The sequence below is a fragment of the Oncorhynchus mykiss genome, chromosome 11 (genome assembly GCF_013265735.2).
Source record: "Oncorhynchus mykiss isolate Arlee chromosome 11, USDA_OmykA_1.1, whole genome shotgun sequence".
Classification (NCBI taxonomy): domain Eukaryota; kingdom Metazoa; phylum Chordata; class Actinopteri; order Salmoniformes; family Salmonidae; genus Oncorhynchus; species Oncorhynchus mykiss.
This window is the reverse complement of record NC_048575.1, coordinates 76221291-76244315: the sequence shown is the minus strand read 5'-3', so window position 1 is coordinate 76244315 and position 23025 is coordinate 76221291. Positions and strand designations below refer to the sequence as shown.

The 23025-nt window shown below is 44.0% G+C and overlaps 1 protein-coding gene across 2 annotated transcripts in view; it reads left to right on the top strand.

The window, feature by feature from the left end:
• The window catches only part of ckap2l (cytoskeleton associated protein 2-like), a 44934-nt gene that overhangs the window by 2643 nt on the left and 19266 nt on the right, over positions 1 to 23025 (top strand). For both annotated transcript variants that reach the window (XM_036936381.1, XM_036936380.1), the window contains 4 exons: positions 146 to 1662; positions 3123 to 3321; positions 15005 to 15160; positions 19969 to 20029. In XM_036936381.1, the coding sequence (XP_036792276.1) occupies positions 188 to 1662; positions 3123 to 3321; positions 15005 to 15160; positions 19969 to 20029 (1891 nt within the window). In that variant the 5' untranslated portion in view covers positions 146 to 187. The remainder of the gene's footprint in view (positions 1 to 145; positions 1663 to 3122; positions 3322 to 15004; positions 15161 to 19968; positions 20030 to 23025) is intronic.

The window sequence follows — 23025 nt, the reverse complement described above, 5'->3', positions numbered from 1 at the left end:
GACATTTTTTTTAAATTAAAAAGTGTGCACTCACTACTGCATCTGTTAAGTGACATCTACAATACTAATTAACTGACACGTTGAGGTGTCTTTAAGCAGGAAATGGTTACGAACTATATCAACTGATATTGTTTTGTAATTACAGCTGGACCCGGGAAAAGAGAACCGGGGTCCAAATGCTCTCAAGATGAAAAAGAGAGTGGTGAAGGTTCAACCTCTGATGGCCAACGCCGTTTCCCAAACCACAGGCACCTTCTGCAGTACCACCAACAAACAGAGCTCCGCCAACGGTCTCCTCTCTGCAGCATCGAGTACCGCACGTCTCAACGTGCTCAGAGGCATTACAAAGCCTTCTGCGGTTGCCCCAAGTCACTCAACCAGCCTGAAGATGGCTCCAGCCAGATCACAATCCACTGTCCCTACCAAAAGATGCCCAGGCACCACCAACCAACCCAGAACCCAGCCTAATCCAGCTGTTAAAGTCGGCAACACACGCCCTAGCTCAGCCATACCCCTGGCAAACGCTGGTAGAACACATTCAGCCAACACAACCAGACCAAAGTCAAATAATACTGGGAAACCCGCTAACACTCTCCACACAGCCGGCACGCGGCCCAGCACAGCCGGCACGCGGCCCAGCACAGCCGGCACGCGGCCCAGCACAGCCGGCACGCGGCCCAGCACAGCCGGCACGCGGCCCAACACAGCCGGCACGCGGCCCAACACAGCCGGCACGCGGCCCAACACAGCCGGCACGCGGCCCAACACCGGTAGTGCCAGAATGAGTCCGAGCATAATGGTTAAAACCAAGACACGTCTTGTGTCTGTCCAGGTGCAGCCTAGAAGCACCACCGTCGCTGCTCCAGCATCAGTCTCCTTCACCCCCTTGGTCTTGAACAGAGCATGCCCAAGCACCAGCCCAGTCCCAGCTGTGACCCAAAAGCCACCAGTTACTACTCAGAGGAGAACGAATCCCTTCACTGGCGTGAGTGAGACTAACCAGAGGACAACTGCCTTGGCTGCGGACAATGGGCAAAGGAGGAGCCAAGCTGTGAGCAGGACTGATTCCAAACCACTCCCAGAGAGATCCAGTAAACCAGCAGGGCAGAAACAACCTGTCACTGGACCTAAACCCATCATCCAAGGCCCTACTGGTCCTGGGCACAAGACTGCAGCTACGAAGCCAGGTGATATTCAGAGGGCTGCATCACAGCACAGGGCCGAGGCTGGAGGAGCAGGAGCCAGCACTCGGATATGGAAGGCTGCCTCTCGAGCCTCCACCGGGATAACAGGAAGCCAATGGCAGAACACGGCTCTGAGTAGGGCCATGCATGCAGCTGTGGCTGCGATGGGACAGAAAAGCAGCGCCGAGGAAAACCGAGACATGGAGAACGGGTCGGCAGACACCGACACCAAGAATGAACCCAATGCTCCATCGCCCTCATCAACATCTCCGGCATGTTGGCCTAGGCCTCACAGCAGCACAGCAAGTGGTGTGTGGATCCCCCAGACGGTGCCTCGCTCTGCCAAAAAGTCCAGCCATGGCCAGGAGGAGGTGGGGTGGGAGGCTGGTGTTGGCCTTAAGACACCCAGAGACCAGGCCAGGGTCGTGCCCAAGACCGAGGGCCGCAGGAAGATGACAGCTGCCCAGGAAGAGAGAATGTCAGTTTTTTTTAAAATTGTATTGTCAATTAGATGAGTACTAGGAGGTAGAATACAGTAAATTTTAAATGTTTGTGATTTTAGCAGACACTCTTATACAGAATGACTTGAAGTCTTAAAATATTAAACTCTAGACTGGTTGAATAAGGCCTTGGATTACACAGTGCACATAACTACTGTGATTTTAGCAGACACTCTTATACAGAACGACTTGAAGTCTTAAAATATTAAACTCTAGACTGGTTGAATAAGGCCTTGGATTACACAGTGCACATAACTACTGTGATTTTAGCAGACACTCTTATACAGAACGACTTGAAGTCTTAAAATATTAAACTGTAGACTGGTTGAATAAGGCCTTGGATTACACAGTGCACATAACTACTGTGATTTTAGCAGACACTCTTATACAGAACGACTTGAAGTCTTAAAATATTAAACTGTAGACTGGTTGAATAAGGCCTTGGATTACACAGTGCACATAACTACTGTGATTTTAGCAGACACTCTTATACAGAACGACTTGAAGTCTTAAAATATGAAACTGTAGACTGGTTGAATAAGGCCTTGGATTACACAGTGCACATAACTACTGTGATTTTAGCAGACACTCTTATACAGAACGACTTGAAGTCTTAAAATATGAAACTGTAGACTGGTTGAATAAGGCCTTGGATTACACAGTGCACATAACTACTGTGATTTTAGCAGACACTCTTATACAGAATGACTTGAAGTCTTAAAATATTAAACTGTAGACTGGTTGAATAAGGCCTTGGATTACACAGTGCACATAACTACTGTGATTTTAGCAGACACTCTTATACAGAATGACTTGAAGTCTTAAAATATTAAACTGTAGACTGGTTGAATAAGGCCTTGGATTACACAGTGCACATAACTACTGTGATTTTAGCAGACACTCTTATACAGAATGACTTGAAGTCTTAAAATATTAAACTGTAGACTGGTTGAATAAGGCCTTGGATTACACAGTGCACATAACTACTGTGATTTTAGCAGACACTCTTATACAGAATGACTTGAAGTCTTAAAATATTAAACTGTAGACTGGTTGAATAAGGCCTTGGATTACACAGTGCACATAACTACTGTGATTTTAGCAGACACTCTTATACAGAATGACTTGAAGTCTTAAAATATTAAACTGTAGACTGGTTGAATAAGGCCTTGGATTACACAGTGCACATAACTACTGTGATTTTGTTTGTTGAAAAAACAAGATAACACCAAGGTAACATTGTCATTTCACTTCAGTAAAAGGTATGTGTGTGTTGGTATCGTAGCATATGAATGTGCTGGGTCTTTTCTATTATACCACCATATTGTTTCCGCCCAGCACCTCATTTAATAGTGTGGTTGAATTGGACTACAAACATCTGACTTTACCCCAACATTTTACTGAACAACCTTATATTCCACTCTGTGTGTGTCTTCAGGCAGAAGCTGCAGGAATGGCGTGAGCACAGGGGCATCTCCTACAAGCGTCCCCCCATGCCGGTGAGGCCTCCTCGGGTGCGGCGCACCTTGGCCCTTCCTCAGGCTTACTGGGACGGTATGGAGGACGAAGTTGAGGCCAGGTCTCTGGTTGAAGCTGTGGACCGGTGCCTGGCTGACTGCATCAAACTGCTGAATGAGGTGTGGCAGAGGAATGGGTTGGGTTAGATGTATGAAAATGTATGACAAATCAACTGTCAATTGTGATCTGCCTGGAGCCGTCTTCAGGCTGGTTGAGTGACTTGGTGTAACCGCAGAAGGGCGACAGGGTAGCCTAGTGGTTAGAGCGTTGGACTAGTAACTGGAAGGTTGCAAGTTCAAATCCCCGAGCTGACAAGGTACAAATCTGTCGTTCAGCCCCTGAACAGGCAGTTAACCCACTGTTCCTAGGCCGTCATTGAAAATAAGAATTTGTTCTTAACTGACTTGCCAAGTTAAATAAAGGTAAAATAAATCAATAACAACTGGGGCGTTGTGGCCGTTCACATGGCGTTTTCCCTCACTCAGCCCACCCGCACATTCTCCTCTCAGCAAGACACTTTTTCGTAGCTATTCATATAGACAATGGCAAGTCAAATGCTAGCTAGCAACTTACCTTGGCTTCAAATTCCCAATAAAAATAGTAATTAAATAGAATTGTGTAGTAATGTGAATAGGTAATATCCCTAAACTCTCATCATCACTACTCAAATGACAAAATCATCAGTACTGACTTTAACACTCATGTACATGTAGTAAATAAGTAGTGAAACAACATGTTGTTGAGTAGACCCTGTAAGGGAGTGATGAATACCAGGTTTGTTTTTTTTCTTCATGGGGTTATGGTGCCATCTGGTGGCAAGTAGGAACTATTGCATTTTAAAAAAAAATTTTTACTATTACAAATTGAGTTAACAGTCCTTGAATTTGACTTGCCACTGTCTATATGAACCCTGTAGAAATTCTGTTAGCTTTCTCATACCAGCAACCAGTGTGTTTCCACTAGAGGTCGACCGATTAATCGGAATGCCTGATTAATTAGGGCCGATTTCAAGTTTATTACAATTGGAAATCCGTATTTTTGGGCGCCGATTTTGCTCATTTGTTTTTTATTTAACTAGGCAAGTCAGTTAAGAACACATTCTTATTTTCAATGACGGCCTAGGAACAGTGGGTTAACTGCCTTGTTCTGGGGCAGAATGACAGATTTTCACCTTGTCAGCTCGGGGGATCCAATCTTGCAACCTTAACTAGTCCAACACAATAACGACCTGCCTCTTTCTCGTTGCACTCCACAAGGAGGCTGCCTGTTATGCGAATGCAGTAAAGAAAGGTAAGTTGCTAGCTAGCATTAAACTTATCTTATAAAAACAATCAATCATAATCACTAGTTAACTACACATGGTTGATGATATTACTAAATATTATCTAGTGTGTCCTGCGTTGCATATAATCTGACTGAGTATACAAGTATCTGACTGAGCGGTGGTAGGCAGAAGCAGGCGCGTAAACATTCATTCAAACAGTAATTTCATGCGTTTTGCCAGCAGCTCTTCGTTGTGTGTCAAGCATTGCGCTGTTTATGACTTCAAGCCTATCAACTCTCAAGATGAGGCTTGTGTAACCGAAGTGAAATGGCTAGCTAGTTAGCATGCCCTAATTGTCGCTGTGTTGCTGGTTCGAGCCCAGGGAGGAGCGAGGAAAGGGACGGAAGCTATACTGTTACACTGGCAATACTAGTGTGCCTGTAAGAACATCCAATAGTCAAAGGTTAATGAAATACAAATGGTAGAGGGAAATAGTAACTACAACCTAAAACTTCTTACCTGGGAATATTGAAGACTCATGATAAAAGGAACCACCAGCTTTCATATGTTCTCATGTTCTGTGCAAGGAACTGAAACTAGCTTTCTTACATGGCACATATTTTACATGGAACATATTGCACTTCTCCTTTCTTCTCCAACACTTTGTTTTTGTATTATTTAAACCAAATTGAACATGTTTCATTATTTACTTGAGGCTAAATTGATTTTATTGATGTATTATATTAAGTTAAAATAAGTGTTCATTCAGTATTGTTGTTATTGTCATTATTACAAATAAAAAAATCGGTCGATTTAATCGGTATCGGCTTTTATGGTCCTCCAATAATCGGTATCGGCTTTTATGGTCCTCCAATAATCGGTATCGGCTTTTATGGTCCTCCAATAATCGGTATCGGCTTTTATGGTCCTCCAATAATCGGTATCGGCGTTGAAAAATTATAATTGGTCGACCTCTAGTTTCCACTGCTTTTCCAGTTACTGTTCTGCCTGTCTAACGTCCAGTCTAGACCACATCCCGTGTGTCTCAGTTGGTAGAACATGGCACTTGCGCCGGTTGTTGGTTCAATTCCCACGGGGTACCAGTACAATAATATATGCCCTCACTACTGTAATTCGCTCTGGATAAGTGACTGTTACTGGATCCCTTCTGTGACATTCCTCTGGGACTGATGGGGTGGTGCGTTTCAGTGGAAGAGACCAGTACAGCAGCTGAATGTAGACCCAGCCCTTCTTACACAATGTGTTTCGAGGTTGCTTGGCCGGTTGCTTTGTGTGTTGTGTGCTTTGTGTGTCGCCATTAATCCAACACATGGTCAAGTCAGATGATGTAGTTTCTATTATTCAGGGAATAATGGCCTAGTAAAACAAAAAGTAGGGCACTACTTAGTGCGGTGGTTCTCTAACCTTTCCTTGGGGACCCACAGATGTTTCGCAATTTTGCTGTCGCCAAATGGCTCACCTTGGTGATTCAGTGAGTCAGGTGTGGTTAGTAGAGAACCACTGATGTAGGGCATAGGGTGACATTTGGAACACGGCCTCTGCCTTCACTGCGAGAGCAAGACATTTGAAGGAACAGGTATATTGTTCTGCAGGTGCTATTCATTCGTGGTGTAACCCTTCCTGGTTGTGTAAGACATGTACATAAACTCAACAAAAAAAAGAAACATCCTCTCATTGTCAACTGCGTTTATTTTCAGGAAACTTAACGTGTAAATAATAATAAGTAATGTCGTTATCATTAGTAGGCTTTGTATAGCAGCCTTGTATAACCACCCCTTCGAGCTGTAGGCCTAAGAACGCGTCCTGTTAAGTCTTCATACTGTAACTTACTTCGGCCTATATTTCTATATAAACTCAGCAAAAGAAGAAACGTCCTCACTGTCAACTGCTTTTATTTTCAGGAAACTTGACGTGTGTAAATATTTGTATGAACATAACAAGATTCAACATCTGAGGCATAAACTGAACAAGTTCCACAGACATGTGACTAACAAATGGATTAATGTGTCCCTGAACAAAGGGAGGGTCAAAATCAAAAGTAACAGTCAGTATCTGGTGTGGCCACCAGCTGCATTAAGTACTGCAGTGCATCTCCTCCTCATGGACTGCACCAGATTTGCCAGTTCTTGCTGTGAGATGTTAACCCACTCTTCCACCAAGGCACCTGCAAGTTCCCGGACATTTCTGGGAGGAATGGCCCTAGCCCTCACCCTCCAATCCAACAGGTCCCAGACGTGCTCAATGAGATTGAGATCCTGGCTCTTTGCTGGCCATGGTAGAACACTGACATTCCTGTCTTGCAGGAAATCACACACAGAACGAGCAGTATATCTGGTGGCATTGTCATGCTGGAGGGTCATGTCAGGATAAACCTGCAGGAAGGGTACCACATGAGGGAGGAGGATGTCTTCCCTGTAACACACAGCGTTGAGATTGCCTGCAATGACAACAAGCTCAGTCCGATGATGTTGTGACACACCGCCCCAGACCATGACGGACCCTCCACCTCCCAATCTATCCCCCTCCAGAGTACAGGCCTCGGTGTAACGCACATTCCTTCGACGATAAACGCAAATCCAACCATCACCCCTGGTGAGACAAAACTCGTCAGTGAAGAGCACTTTTTGCCAGTCCTGTCTGGTCCAGTGACGTTGTTGCCGATGTCTGGTGAGGACCTGCCTTACAACAGGCCTACAAGCCCTCAGTCCAGCCTCTCAGCCTATTGCAGACAGTCTGAGCACTGATGGAGGGATTGTGCGTTCCTGGTGTAACTCAGGCAGTTGTTGATGCCATCCTGTACCTGTCCCACAGGTGTGATGTTCGGATGTACCAATCCTGTGCAGGTGTTGTTAACCGTGGTCAGCCACTGTGAGGACGATCAGCTGTCCGTCCTGTCTCCCTGTAGCGCTGTCTTAGGCGTCTCACAGTGCGGACATAAAAAAATATATATTATTATTATTTCAGCTTTATTTAACCAGGTAGGCAAGTTGAGAACATGTTCTCATTTACAATTGCTTCCGGGCCAAGACCAAGCAAAGCAGTTTGACACACAACAACACAGAGTTACACATGGAGTAAAACAAACATACAGTCAATAATACAGTAGAAAAATAAGTCTATATACAATGTGAGATAAGGGAGGTAAGGGGGGAAAAAGGCCATGGTGGCAAAGTAAATAAAATATAGCAAGTAAAACACTGGAATGGTAGATTTGCAGTGGAAGAATGTGCAAAGTAGAGAGAGAAATAATGGGGTGCAAAGGAGCAAAATAAATAAAAACAGTAGGGGAAGAGGTAGCTATTTGGGATAAATTATAGATGGGCTATGTACAGGTGCAGTAATCTGTGAGCTGGTGAGGGAGAAGTGTTTCCAGTTTCAGAGATTTTTGTAGTTCGTTCCAGTCATTGGCAGCAGAGAACTGGAAGGAGAGGCGGCCAAAGGAAGAGTTGGTTTTGGGGGTGACCAGAGAGATATACCTGCTGGAGCGGGTGCTACAGGTGGGTGCTGCTATGGTGACCAGCAAGCTGAGATAAGGGGGGACTTGACCTAGCAGGGTCTTGTAGATGACCTGGAGCCGGTGGGTTTGGTGACGAGTATGAAGCGAGGGCCAGCCAACGAGAGCGTACAAGTCGCAGTGGTGGGTAGTATATGGGGCTTTGGTGACAAAACGGATGGCACTGTGATAGACTGCATCCAATTGATTGAGTAAGGTATTGGAGGCTATTTTGTAAATGACATTGCCAAAGTCGAGGACCGGTAGGATGGTCAGTTTTACAAGGGTATGTTTGGCAGCATGAGTGAAGGATGCTTTGCTGCGAAATAGGAAGCCAATTCTAGATTTAACTTTGGATTGGAGATGTTTGATGTGAGGCTGGAAGGAGAGTTTACAGTCTAACCAGACACCTAGGTATTTGTAGTTGTCCACATATTCTAAGTCCGAACCGTCCAGAGTAGTGATGTTGGACGGGTGGGCAGGTGCAGGCAGCGATCGGTTGAAGAGCATGCATTTAGTTTTACTTGTATTTAAGAGCAATTGGAGGCCACGGAAGGAGAGTTGTATGGCATTGAAGCTCGTCTGGAGGGTTGTTAACAGTGTCCAATGAAGGGCCAGAAGTACACAGAATGGTGTCGTCTGCGTAGAGTTGGATCAGAGACTCACCAGCAGCAAGAGCGACATCATTGATGAATATAGAGAAGAGTCGGTCCAGGAATTGAACCCTGTGGCACCCCCAGAGAGACTGCCAGAGGCCTGGACAACAGGCCCTCCGATTTGACACACTGAACTCTATCAGAGAAGTAGTTGGTGAACCAGGCGAGGCAATCATTTGAGAAACCAAGGCTATCGAGTCTGCCGATGAGGATGTGGTGATTGACAGAGTCGAAAGCCTTGGCCAGGTCAATGAATACAGCTGCACAGTATTGTTTCTTATCGATGGCGGTTAAGATATCATTTAGGACCTTGAGCGTCGCTGAGGTGCACCCATGACCAGCTCTGAAACCAGATTGCATAGCGGAGAAGGTGCAGTGGTATTCGAAATGGTCGGTAATCTGTTTGTTGAATTGGCTTTTTAAGACCTTAGAAAGGCAGGGTGGGATAGATATAGCTCTGTAGTAGAGGTCGACCGATTAGGATTTTTTTAACGCCGATACCGATTATTGGAGGACCAAAAAAGCTGATACCGATTAATCAAATTATTTTGATACTGATACCGATTTATTTTTATTTTTCAAATGTATTTATCTGTAATAATGACAATTACATCAATACTGAATGAACACTTATTTTAACTTAATATAATACATCAATAAAATCAATTTAGCCACAAATAAAGAATGAAACATGTTCAATTTGGTTTAAATAATGCAAAAACAAAGTGTTGGAGAAGAAAGTAAAAGTGCAATATGTGCCATGTAAGAAAGTTAATGTTTAAGTTCTTTGCTCAGAACATGAGAACATATGAAAGCTGGTGGTTCCTTTTAACATGAGTCTTCAATATTCCCAGGTAAGAAGTTTTAGGTTGTAGTTATTATAGGAATTATAGGACTATTTCCCTCTATACCATTTGTATTTCATATACCTTTGACTATTGGATGTTCTTATAGGCACTTTAGTATTGCCAGTGTAATTGTATAGCTTCCTTCCCTCTCCTCGCTCCTCCCTGGGCTCGAACCAGGAACACAACGACAACAGCCACCCTCGAAGCAGCATTACCCATGCAGCGCAAGGGGAAACAACCACTCCAAGGCTCAGAGCGAGTGACGTTTGAAACGCTATTAGCACGCGCTAACTAGCTAGCCATTTCACTTCGGTTACTCCAGCCTCATCTCGGGAGTTGATAGGCTTGAAGTCATAAACAGCGCAATGCTTGACGCACAACGAAGAGCTGCTGGCAAAACGCACAAAAGTGCTGTTTGAATGAATGTTTACACGCTTGCTTCTGCCTACCACCGCTCAGTCAGATACTTGTATGCTCAGTCAGATTATATGCAACGCAGGACACGCTAGATAATATCTAGTAATATCAGAAACCATGTGTACTTAACTAGTGATTATGATTGATTGATTGTTTTTCATAAGATAAGTTTAATGCTAGCTAGCAATTTACCTTGGCTTACTGCATTCGCATAACAGGCAGTCTCCTTGTGGAGTGCACAAGGACTAGTTAACTGTAAGGTTGCAAGTTTGGTCCCCCGAGCTGACAAGGGGAAAATCTGTCGTTCTGCCCATGAACGAGGCAGTTAAACCCACCGTTCCTAGGCCATCATTGAAAATAAGAATGTGTTCTTAACTGACTTGCCTAGTTAAATAAAGATTAAATAAAGGTGTAAAAAAAAAAGATTTAAAAAAAAAGGCAAAATCGGTGTCCAAAAATTAATTAGGGCCGATTTCAAGTTTTCATAACAATCAGAAATCGGCATTCCGATTAATCGTCGACCTCTAGTCTGTAGCAGTTTGGGTTAAGAGTGTCCCCCCCCTTTGAAGAGGGGGATGACCCAGCTGCTTTCTAATCTTTGGGAATCTCAGACGACACGAAAGGGAGGTTGAACAGGCTAGTAATAGGGGTGGCAACAATTTCGGCAGATCATTTTAGAAAGAAAGGGTCCAGATTGTCTAGCCCGGCTGATTTGTCGGGGTCCAGATTTTGCAGCTCTTTTCAGAACATCGTCTGACTGGATTTGGGAGAAGGAGAAATGGGGAAGGCTTGGGCGAGTTGCTGTGGGGAGTGCAGTGCTGTTGTCAGGTGGAAAGCATGGCCAACCGTAGAAAAATGCTTATTGAAATTCTCAATTATAGTAGATTTATCAGTGGTGACAGTGTTTCCTATCTTCAGTGCAGTGGGCAGCTGGGAGGAGGTGTTCTTATTCTCCATGGACTTCACAGTGTCCCGGAACTTGTTTGAGTTAGTGTTGCAGGAAGCACATTTTTGCTTGAAAAAGCTAGCCTTGGCTTTTCTAACTGCCTGTATATACAGTGCCTTGCGAAAGTATTCGGCCCCCTTGAACTTTGCGACCTTTTGCCACATTTCAGGCTTCAAACGTAAAGATATAAAACTGTATTTTTTTGTGAAGAATCAACAACAAGTGGGACACAATCATAAAGTGGAACGACATTTATTGGATATTTCAAACTTTTTTAACAAATCAAAAACTGAAAAATTGGGCGTGCAAAATTATTCAGCCCCTTTACTTTCAGTGCAGCAAACTCTCTCCAGAAGTTCAGTGAGGATCTCTGAATGATCCAATGTTGACCTAAATGACTAATGATGATAAATACAATCCACCTGTGTGTAATCAAGTCTCCGTATAAATGCACCTGCACTGTGATAGTCTCAGAGGTCCGTCAAAAGCGCAGAGAGCATCATGAAGAACAAGGAACACACCAGGCAGGTCCGAGATACTGTTGTGAAGAAGTTTAAAGCCGGATTTGGATACAAAAATATTTCCCAAGCTTTAAACATCCCAAGGAGCACTGTGCAAGCGATAATATTGAAATGGAAGGAGTATCAGACCACTGCAAATCTACCAAGACCTGGCCGTCCCTCTAAACTTTCAGCTCATACAAGGAGAAGACTGATCAGAGATGCAGCCAAGAGGCCCACGATCACTCTGGATGAACTGCAGAGATCTACAGCTGAGGTGGGAGACTCTGTCCATAGGACAACAATCAGTCGTATATTGCACAAATCTGGCCTTTATGGAAGAGTGGCAAGAAGAAAGCCATTTCTTAAAGATATCCATAAAAAGTGTCGTTTAAAGTTTGCCACAAGCCACCTGGGAGACACACCAAACATGTGGAAGAAGGTGCTCTGGTCAGATGAAACCAAAATGGAACTTTTTGGCAACAATGCAAAACGTTATGTTTGGCGTAAAAGCAACACAGCTCATCACCCTGAACACACCATCCCCACTGTCAAACATGGTGGTGGCAGCATCATGGTTTGGGCCTGCTTTTCTTCAGCAGGGACAGGGAAGATGGTTAAAATTGATGGGAAGATGGATGGAGCCAAATACAGGACCATTCTGGAAGAAAACCTGATGGAGTCTGCAAAAGACCTGAGACTGGGACGGAGATTTGTCTTCCAACAAGACAATGATCCAAAACATAAAGCAAAATCTACAATGGAATGGTTCAAAAATAAACATATCCAGGTGTTAGAATGGCCAAGTCAAAGTCCAGACCTGAATCCAATCGAGAATCTGTGGAAAGAACTGAAAACTGCTGTTCACAAATGCTCTCCATCCAACCTCACTGAGCTCGAGCTGTTTTGCAAGGAGGAATGGGAAAAAATGTCAGTCTTTCGATGTGCAAAACTGATAGAGACATACCCCAAGCGACTTACAGCTGTAATCGCAGCAAAAGGTGGCGCTACAAAGTATTAACTTAAGGGGGCTGAATAATTTTGCACGCCCAATTTTTCAGTTTTTGATTTGTTAAAGTTTGAAATATCCAATAAATATCGTTCCACTTCATGATTGTGTCACACTTGTTGTTGATTCTTCACAAAAAAATACAGTTTTATATCTTTATATTTGAAGCCTGAAATGTGGCAAAAGGTCGCAAAGTTCAAGGGGGCCGAATACTTTCGCACGGCACTGTATTGGTTTCTAGCTTCCCTGAAAAGCTGCATATCACGGGGGCTGTTTGATGCCAATGCAGAACGCCGTAGGATGTTTTTTTGTTGGTTAATGGCAGTCAGGTCTGGGGAGAACCAAGGGCTATATCTGTTCCTGGTTCTAAATTTCTTGAATGGGGCATGCTTATTTAAGATGGTTAGGAAGGCATTAAAAACAAAAAAAAAAATAGCCAGGCATCCTCTACTGACGGGATGAGATCAATATCCTTCTAGGGTACCCCGCCAAGGTCGATTCGATAGGCCTGCTCGCTGAAGTGTTTCAGGGAGCGTTTGACAGTGATGAGTGGAGGTCGTTTGACCGCTGACCCATTACGGATGCAGGCAATGAGGCAGTGATCGCTGAGATATTGGTTGAAAACAGTAGAGGTGTATTTAGAGGGCAAGTTGGTTAGGATGATATCTATGAGGGTGCCCGTGTTTATGACTTTGGGGTCGTACCTGGTAGGTTCATTGATAATTTGTGTGAGATTGAGGGAATCAAGCTTAGATTGTAGGATGGCTGGGGTGTTAAGCATCTTCCAGTTTAGGTTGCCTAGCAGCACGTGCTCTGAAGATAGATGGGGGGCAATCAGTTCCAGAGATCGACCGATTTATGATTTTTCAACGCCGATACCGATTTATTGGGGGACCAAAAAAGTTTTATTTGTAATAGCAATACTGAATTAACACTTATTTTAACTTAATTTAAAACATCAATAAAATCTATTTAGCCTCAAATAAAAATTTTTTAATTTGGTTTAAATAATGCAAAAACAAAGTGTTGGAGAACTAAAAGTGCAATATGTGCCATGTAAGAAAGCTAACGTTTCAGTTCCTTGCTCAGAACATGAGAACATATGAAAGTTGCTGGTTCCTTTTAACATGAGACTTCAATATTCCAAGGTAAGAGGTTTTAGGTTGTAGTTAATATAGTATTTATAGGACTATTTCTCTCTATACCATTTGTATTTCATATACCTTTGACTATTGAATGTTCTTATAGGCACTATAGTATTGCCAGTGTAACAGTATTGCTTCCGTCCCCCTCCTTGCCCCTACCTGGGCTCGAACCAGGAACACAAAGACAACAGCCTCGAAGCATCGTTACTCATCGCTCCACAAAAGCCGCGGCCCTTGCAGAGCAAGGGGAATAACTACTCCAAATCTAAAAGCGAGTGACGTTTGAAACAGTATTAGCGGACACACAGCTAACTAGCTAGCCATTTCACATTGGTTACACCAGCCATTAGGCTGATAGGCTTGAAGTCATAAACAGAGCTGTGCTTGCGAAGAGCTACTGGCAAAACGCACTAAAGTGCTGTTTGAATGAATGATTACAGGCCTGCTGCTGCTCAGTCAGACTGCTCTATCAAATCATAGACTTAATTATAACATAATAACACACAGAAATGCGATCCTTTGGTCATTAATATGATCGAATCTGGAAACTATAATTTCGAAAACAAAACGTTTATTATTTCAGTGAAATACTGAACCGTTCGCTATTTTATCTAACGGGTGGCATCCCTAAGTCTAAATATTCTTGTTACATTGCACAACCTTCAATGTATGTCATAATTACGTAAAATTCTGGCAAATGAGTTTGCAATGAGCCAGGCTTCCCAAACTGTTGCATATAACCTGACTCTGCGTGCAATGAACGCAAGAGAAATGACACAATTTCACCTGGTTAATATTGCCTGCTAAACTGGATAAGTAGTTATAACTAGTGATTATGATTGATTGTTTTAGTTTAATTTAGCATTTAGTTTAATGCTAGCTAGCAATTTACCTTGGCTTCTACTACATTCGCGTAACAGGCAGGCTACTCGTGGAGTGCAATGGTTAGAGCGTTGGACTTGTTAACTGTGCGGTTGCAAGATTGGACCCCTGAGCTGACAAAGTGAAAATCTGTCGTTCTGCCCCTGAACAAGGCAGTGAACCCACAGTTCCTAGGTAGTCATTGAAAATAAGAATCTGTTCTTAACTGACTTGCCTAGTTAAATAAAAGGTATAAAAAAAAATCTTAAATCAGATATCGGCGCCCAAAAATACAGATTTCCGATTGTTATGAAGACTTGAAATCGGCCCTAATTAATCGGTCGACCTCTAATCTGTTCACATATGGTGTACGGGGGGGGGGGGGGTACGAATTTGGGAAAGTTGTACTCCTGATGAGTTACCGCCGCTCTGATATCCGAAAGTTCTTCCCGGGCTGCATGTAATAACACAACATTTGCGGTATTCACTTTGTATTATTTCCTATATTATTAGGCAATGCGAGTGGCCAAGGGGCTAGAAGCACGGCTGCCCTCTATCGACGCCATCTATGTTTCTGACTGTTTCTGTGTCTCTGCCTGTGTTTCTGACTGTGTTTCTGACTGTTTCCCCCACCCCCTACAGGGCTGCCAGTCCTCCCAGGTGCAGGAGATGCTGTCCACTGTGCCCATGGCCGAGAAGTTCTCCAAGTACTGGATCTGCCAGGCCCGTCTGATGGAGCGCCAGGGCAACCTGGAGGTGCTGCCGCTGTTTGAAGAGGCTGTACGAGTGGTGTTAGAGGTATAGTATACTCCCTTTACCTCACACCTCGCTCTCTCTATACCTCTACCTCTATCTCTATACCCCTCGCTCTCTCTATACCTCCACCTCCATCTCTATACCCCATGGCTCTCTATACCTCTACCTCTCCATCTCTATACCCCTCGCTCTCTCTATACCTCTACCTCTCCATCTCTATACCCCTCGCTCTCTCTATACCTCTACCTCTATCTCTATACCCCATGGCTCTCTATACCTCTACCTCTCCATCTCTATACCCCTCGCTCTCTCTATACCTCTACCTCTCCATCTCTATACCCCTCGCTCTCTCTATACCTCTACCTCTCTATCTCTACCTCTATACCTCTACCTCTATCTCTATACCCCATGGCTCTCTATACCTCTACCTCTCCATCTCTATACCCCTCGCTCTCTCTATACCTCTACCTCTATCTCTATACCCCTCGCTCTCTCTATACCTCTACCTCTATCTCTATACCCCATGGCTCTCTATACCTCTACCTCTCTATCTCTATACCCCTCGCTCTCTCTATACCTCTACCTCTCCATCTCTATACCCCTCGCTCTCTCTATACCTCTACCTCTCCATCTCTATACCCCTCGCTCTCTCTATACCTCTATCTACCTTTATCTCTATACCCCTCGCTCTCTCTATACCTCTACCTCTATCTCTATACCCCTCGCTCTCTCTATACCTCTACCTCTCTATCTCTATACCCCTCGCTCTCTCTATACCTCTACCTCTATCTCTATACCCCTCGCTCTCTCTATACCTCTACCTCTCTATCTCTATACCCCTCGCTCTCTCTATACCTCTACCTCTCTATCTCTACCTCTATACCCCTCGCTCTCTCTATACCTCTATCTACCTCTATCTCTATACCCCTCGCTCTCTCTATACCTCTACCTCTATCTCTATACCCCTCGCTCTCTCTATACCTCTACCTCTCTATCTCTATACCCCTCGCTCTCTCTATACCTCTATCTACCTCTATCTCTATACCCCTCGCTCTCTCTATACCTCTCTATCTCTATACCCCTCACTCTCTCTATACCTCTATCTATCTCTATACCCCTCGCTCTCTCTATACCTCTATCTACCTCTATCCCCTCGCTCTCTCTATACCTCTACCTCTCTATCTCTATACCCCTCGCTCTCTCTATACCTCTACCTCTATCTCTATACCCCTCGCTCTCTCTATACCTCTACCTCTATCTCTATACCCCTCGCTCTCTCTATACCTCTACCTCTATCTCTATACCCCTCGCTCTCTCTATACCTCTATCTCTATACCCCTCGCTCTCTCTATACCTCTACCTCTCTATACCCCTCGCTCTCTCTATACCTCTACCTCTCTATCTCTATACCCCTCGCTCTCTCTATACCTCTACCTCTCTATCTCTATACCCCTCGCTCTCTCTATACCTCTACCTCTCTATCTCTATACCCCTCGCTCTCTCTATACCTCTACCTCTCTATCTCTATACCCCTCGCTCTCTCTATACCTCTACCTCTATCTCTATACCCCTCGCTCTCTCTATACCTCTACCTCTATCTCTATACCCCTCGCTCTCTCTATACCTCTACCTCTATCTCTATACCCCTCGCTCTCTCTATACCTCTACCTCTCTATCTCTATACCCCTCGCTCTCTCTATACCTCTACCTCTCTATCTCTATACCCCTCGCTCTCTCTATACCTCTACCTCTCTATCTCTATACCCCTCGCTCTCTCTATACCTCTACCTCTCTATCTCTATACCCCTCGCTCTCTCTATACCTCTACCTCTCTATCTCTATACCCCTCGCTCTCTCTATACCTCTATCTACCTCTATCTCTATACCCTCGCTCTCTCTATACCTCTACCTCTATCTCTATACCCCTCGCTCTCTCTATACCTCTACCTCTCTATCTCTATACCCCTCGCTCTCTCTATACCTCTCTATCTCTATACCCCTCGCTCTCTCTATACCTCTATCTACCTCTATCTCTATACCCCTCGCTCTCTCTATACCTCTACCTCTATCTCTATACCCCTCGCTCTCTCTATACCTCTACCTCTATCTCTATACCCCTCGCTCTCTCTATACCTCTACCTCTCTATCTCTATACCTCTACCTCTATCTCTATACCCCTCGCTCTCTCTCTATACCTCTACCTCTATCTCTATACCCCTCGCTCTCTCTATACCTCTACCTCTCTATCTCTATACCCCTCGCTCTCTCTATACCTCTATCTCTATACCCCTCGCTCTCTCTATACCTCTACCTCTATCTCTATACCCCTCGCTCTCTCTATACCTCTACCTCTATCTCTATACCCCTCGCTCTCTCTATACCTCTACCTCTCTATCTCTATCTACCTCTATCTCTATACCCCTCGCTCTCTCTATACCTCTACCTCTATCTCTATACCCCTCGCTCTCTCTATACCTCTACCTCTATCTCTATACCCCTCGCTCTCTCTATACCTCTACCTCTCTATCTCTATACCCCTCGCTCTCTCTATACCTCTACCTCTCTATCTCTATACCCCTCGCTCTCTCTATACCTCTACCTCTATCTCTATACCCCTCGCTCTCTCTATACCTCTACCTCTATCTCTATACCCCTCGCTCTCTCTATACCTCTACCTCTCTATCTCTATACCCCTCGCTCTCTCTATACCTCTATCTACCTCTATCTCTATACCCCTCGCTCTCTCTATACCTCTCTATCTCTATACCCCTCGCTCTCTCTACCTCTATCTACCTCTATCTCTATACCCCTCGCTCTCTCTATACCTCTACCTCTCTATCTCTATACCCCTCGCTCTCTCTATACCTCTCTATCTCTATACCCCTCGCTCTCTCTATACCTCTATCTACCTCTATCTCTATACCCCTCGCTCTCTCTATACCTCTATCTCTATACCCCTCGCTCTCTCTATACCTCTATCTCTATACCCCTCGCGCTCTCTATACCTCTACCTCTCTATCTCTATACCCCTCGCGCTCTCTATACCTCTACCTCTATCTCTATACCCCTCGCTCTCTCTATACCTCTACCTCTCTATCTCTATACCCCTCGCTCTCTCTATACCTCTACCTCTATCTCTATACCCCTCGCTCTCTCTATACCTCTACCTCTATCTCTATACCCCTCGCTCTCTCTATACCTCTATCTACCTCTATCTCTATACCCCTCGCTCTCTCTATACCTCTACCTCTCTATCTCTATACCCCTCGCTCTCTCTATACCTCTACCTCTATCTCTATACCCCTCGCTCTCTCTATACCTCTACCTCTCTATATCTATACCCCTCGCTCTCTCTATACCTCTACCTCTATCTCTATACCCCTCGCTCTCTCGATACCTCTACCTCTATCTCTATACCCCTCGCTCTCTCTATACCTCTACCTCTATCTCTATACCCCTCGCTCTCTCTCTACCTCTATACCCCTCGCTCTCTCTATACCTCTACCTCTCTATCTCTATACCCCTCGCTCTCTCTATACCTCTACCTCTCTATCTCTATACCCCTCGCTCTCTCTATACCTCTACCTCTCCATCTCTATACCCCTCGCTCTCTCTATACCTCTACCTCTCTATCTCTATACCCCTCGCTCTCTCTATACCTCTACCTCTATATCTCTATACCCCTCGCTCTCTCTATACCTCTACCTCTATCTCTATACCCCTCGCTCTCTCTATACCTCTACCTCTCTCTCTATACCCCTCGCTCTCTCTATACCTCTACCTCTATCTCTATACCCCTCGCTCTCTCTATACCTCTACCTCTCTATCTCCATACCCCTCGCTCTCTCTATACCTCTACCTCTCCATCTCTATACCCCTCGCTCTCTCTATACCTCTACCTCTCTATCTCTATACCCCTCGCTCTCTCTATACCTCTACCTCTATATCTCTATACCCCTCGCTCTCTCTATACCTCTACCTCTATCTCTATACCCCTCGCTCTCTCTATACCTCTACCTCTCTATCTCTATACCCCTCGCTCTCTCTATACCTCTACCTCTCTATCTCTATACCCCTCGCTCTCTCTATACCTCTACCTCTCTATCTCTATACCCCTCGCTCTCTCTATACCTCTACCTCTCTATCTCTATACCCCTCGCTCTCTCTATACCTCTACCTCTCTATCTCTATACCCCTCGCTCTCTCTATACCTCTACCTCTCTATCTCTATACCCCTCGCTCTCTCTATACCTCTACCTCTCTATCTCTATACCCCTCGCTCTCTCTATACCTCTACCTCTCTATCTCTATACCCCTCGCTCTCTCTATACCTCTACCTCTCTATCTCTATACCCCTCGCTCTCTCTATACCTCTACCTCTCTATCTCTATACCCCTCGCTCTCTCTATACCTCTACCTCTCTATCTCTATACCCCTCGCTCTCTCTATACCTCTACCTCTCTATCTCTATACCCCTCGCTCTCTCTATACCTCTACCTCTATACCCCTCGCTCTCTCTATACCTCTACCTCTCCATCTCTATACCCCATGGCTCTCTATCTGCTGCCCCTGTTAGAGGAGGCAGGACTAGTCTTCCTACAGGTGAAAGCTACTATCTCATCCCTCTCTGCTCTGTTTTTCTTTTATCGTTCAACCCATCATTCAACCCACCATGGGGTCCTCTCTCTCTCTCTCTCTCTCTCGCTCTAGCTCTGTGTCTGTGTGTGTGTGTGTGTGTTTGATTAGACGTCTCAAGAATTCTCTAAACTAAATTTAGAGCTGCCTACTTTGGTATCTATTTAATTTAAACTAGTAATATGATGGTTTGGTATCTATTTCCTCTCTTTCAGCCAGTAGATGAGCTGCGGACTGTTGTGTTTGAGATGCTGAAAAAGAAGGAAGAGGCACAAGGTAATGAGGAAACTAGAAAGGCAGCAACATCCCTAATAAGTGGCTCTGTCTCGATTCCTCACATCCTATCTCCTTGCCACTTTCTCAAAAGGTATTGGAGAAGGTCAGAGGGGAGGGACCTTGGACCTTCTCCTCCAATATGGTTGAAAAGGAAGCGAGGAAAGACAAATTGAGATAGAAATTTGAACCAGTCTGTATTTGATTCCCCATCTAAACTTCATGCCCCTACAAGGTCTGTCTCACTAATTTGGCAGTTTTTACACTTGTTTAGGATACTTTGTTCCTGCCAAAACCAGCACGTAGATCTAGGAAGACACACTGCTGTGTCCATGACTTTCTCTTTCTGTTGGCCGTACCAGGGTCACACATCTTGAAAATGTTCAAATCAGTTTGCTGCTGTATTTGCTGTTATAGAAAATATGAACTAAATATTATTTCCTCTGTCAAGATTTGTGGAAGGAATCCAACCGAGGCTCAAATCCTAAAATAATGTATTATAGCTATTGCTTTGCTGTTCCATGTGTTGAGTCAGTTCCAGTATTCTTATCGTATGTTAATCATGTTGTCGTCATGGATTTTGACTGTTAAGTAATAATGGGGGGAAAGTGTTCAGACATGCAGTGAATAGCTGTGGTTCATAATTACTGAACATCTGCTGAAAGCCCCGAGACGTTTGATTTCACAAGAGAGCAGGTTTCTGACTCATGTTACCAGTGAATAATATCATTGAGGGGTTAAGTATGGATGTTGTTGTTATTATTAGTGTCAGGAGTAGAGGTCGACCGACTATGATTTTAACGCCGATACCGATTATTGGAGGACCAAAAAAAAGCAGATACCGATTTAATCGGCCAATTTGTATATATTTTTTTATATATACAGTGGGGGGGAAAGTATTTAGTCAGCCACCAATTGTGCAAGTTCTTCCACTTAAAAAGATGAGAGGCCTGTAATTTTCATCATAGGTACACTTCAACTATGACAGACAAAATCAGAGAAGAAAATCCAGAAAATCACATTGTAGGATTTTTAATGAATTTATTTGCAGATTATGGTGGAAAATAAGTATTTGGTCACCTACAAACAAGCAAGATTTCTGGCTCTCACAGACCTGTAACTTTCTTCTTTAAGAGGCTCCTCTGTCCTCCACTCGTTACCTGTATTAATGGCACCTGTTTGAACTTGTTATCAGTATAAAAGACACCTGTCCACAACCTCAAACAGTCACACTCCAAACTCTACTATGGCCAAGACCAAAGAGCTGTCAAAGGACACCAGAAACAAAATTGTAGACCTGCGCCAGGCTGGGAAGACTGAATCTGCAGTAGGTAAGCAGCTTGGTTTGAAGAAATCAACTGTAGGAGCAATTATTAGGAAATGGAAGACATACAAGACCACTAATCTCCCTCGATCTTGGGCTCCACGCAAGATCTCACCCCGTGGGGTCAAAATGATCACAAGAACGGTGAGCAAAAATCCCAGAACCACACGGGGGGACCTAGTGAATGACCTGCAGAGAGCTGGGACCAAAGTAACAAAGCCTACCATCAGTAACACACTATGCCACCAGGGACTCAAATCCTGCAGTGCCAGACGTGTCCCCCTGCTTAAGCCAGTACATGTCCAGGCCCGTCTGAAATTTGCTAGAGAGCATTTGGATGATCCAGAAGAAGATTGGGAGAATGTCATATGGTCAGATGAAACCAAAATATAACTTTTTGGTAAAAACTCGTCGTGTTTGGAGGACAAAGAATGCTGAGTTGCATCCAAAGAACACCATACCTACTGTGAAGCATTGGGGTGGAAACATCATGCTTTGGGGCTGTTTTTCTGCAAAGGGACCAGGACGACTGATCCGTGTAAAGGAAAGAATGAATGGGGCCATGTATCGTGAGAGTTTGAGTGAAAACCTCCTTCCATCAGCAAGGGCATTGAAGATGAAACGTGGCTGGGTCTTTCAGCATGACAATGATCCCAAACACACCGCCCGGGCAACGAAGGAGTGGCTTCGTAAGAAGCATTTCAAGGTCCTCAACCCCATAGAAAATCTTTTGGAGGGAGTTAAAAGTCCGTGTTGCCCAGCAACAGCCCCAAAACATCACTGCTCTAGAGGAGATCTGCATGGAGGAATGGGCCAAAACACCAGCAACAGTGTGAAAACCTTGTGAAGACTTACAGAAAACGTTTGACCTCTGTCATTGCCAACAAAGGGTATATAACAAAGTATTGAGATAAACTTTTGTTATTGACCAAATACTTATTTTCCACCATAATTTGCAAATAAATTCATTAAAAATCCTACAATGTGATTTTCTGGGGGGGAAAAAAATCTCATTTTGTCTGTCATAGTTGAAGTGTACCTATGATGAAAATTACAGGCCTCTCTCATCTTTAAGTGGGAGAACTTGCACAATAGGTGGCTGACTAAATACTTTATTGCCCCACTGTGTGTATGTATATATATATGTATTTATTTGTAATAATTACAATTACAACCATACTGAATGAACAATGAACACTTAACTTAATGTAATACATAAATAAATAATGCAAAAACAGTTGAAGAAGAAAGTAAAAGTGCAATATGTGCCATGTAAAAAATCTAACGTTTAAGTTCCTTGCTCAGAACATATGAAAGCTGGTGGTTCAATATTCCCAATTCTTCAATATTCCTAGTTAAGTAGTTTTAGTTTGTAGTTATTATAGGAATTATGACGCGTCAACTATTTCTCTCTACAATTTTTTATTTCATATACCTTTTGACTATTGGATGTTCTAATAGGCACTATAATGTCTGCCTAATCTCGGGAGTTAATAGGCTTGAAGTCATAAACAGCTCTGTGCCTCAAGCATTGCTAAGAGCTGCTTGCAAACGCAGTAAAGTGTTTGAATGAATGCTTATGAGCCTGCTGCTGTCTACCACCGCTCAGTCCGACTGCTCTATCAAATATCAAATCGTAGACTTAATTATAATATAATAAACACAGAAATACGAG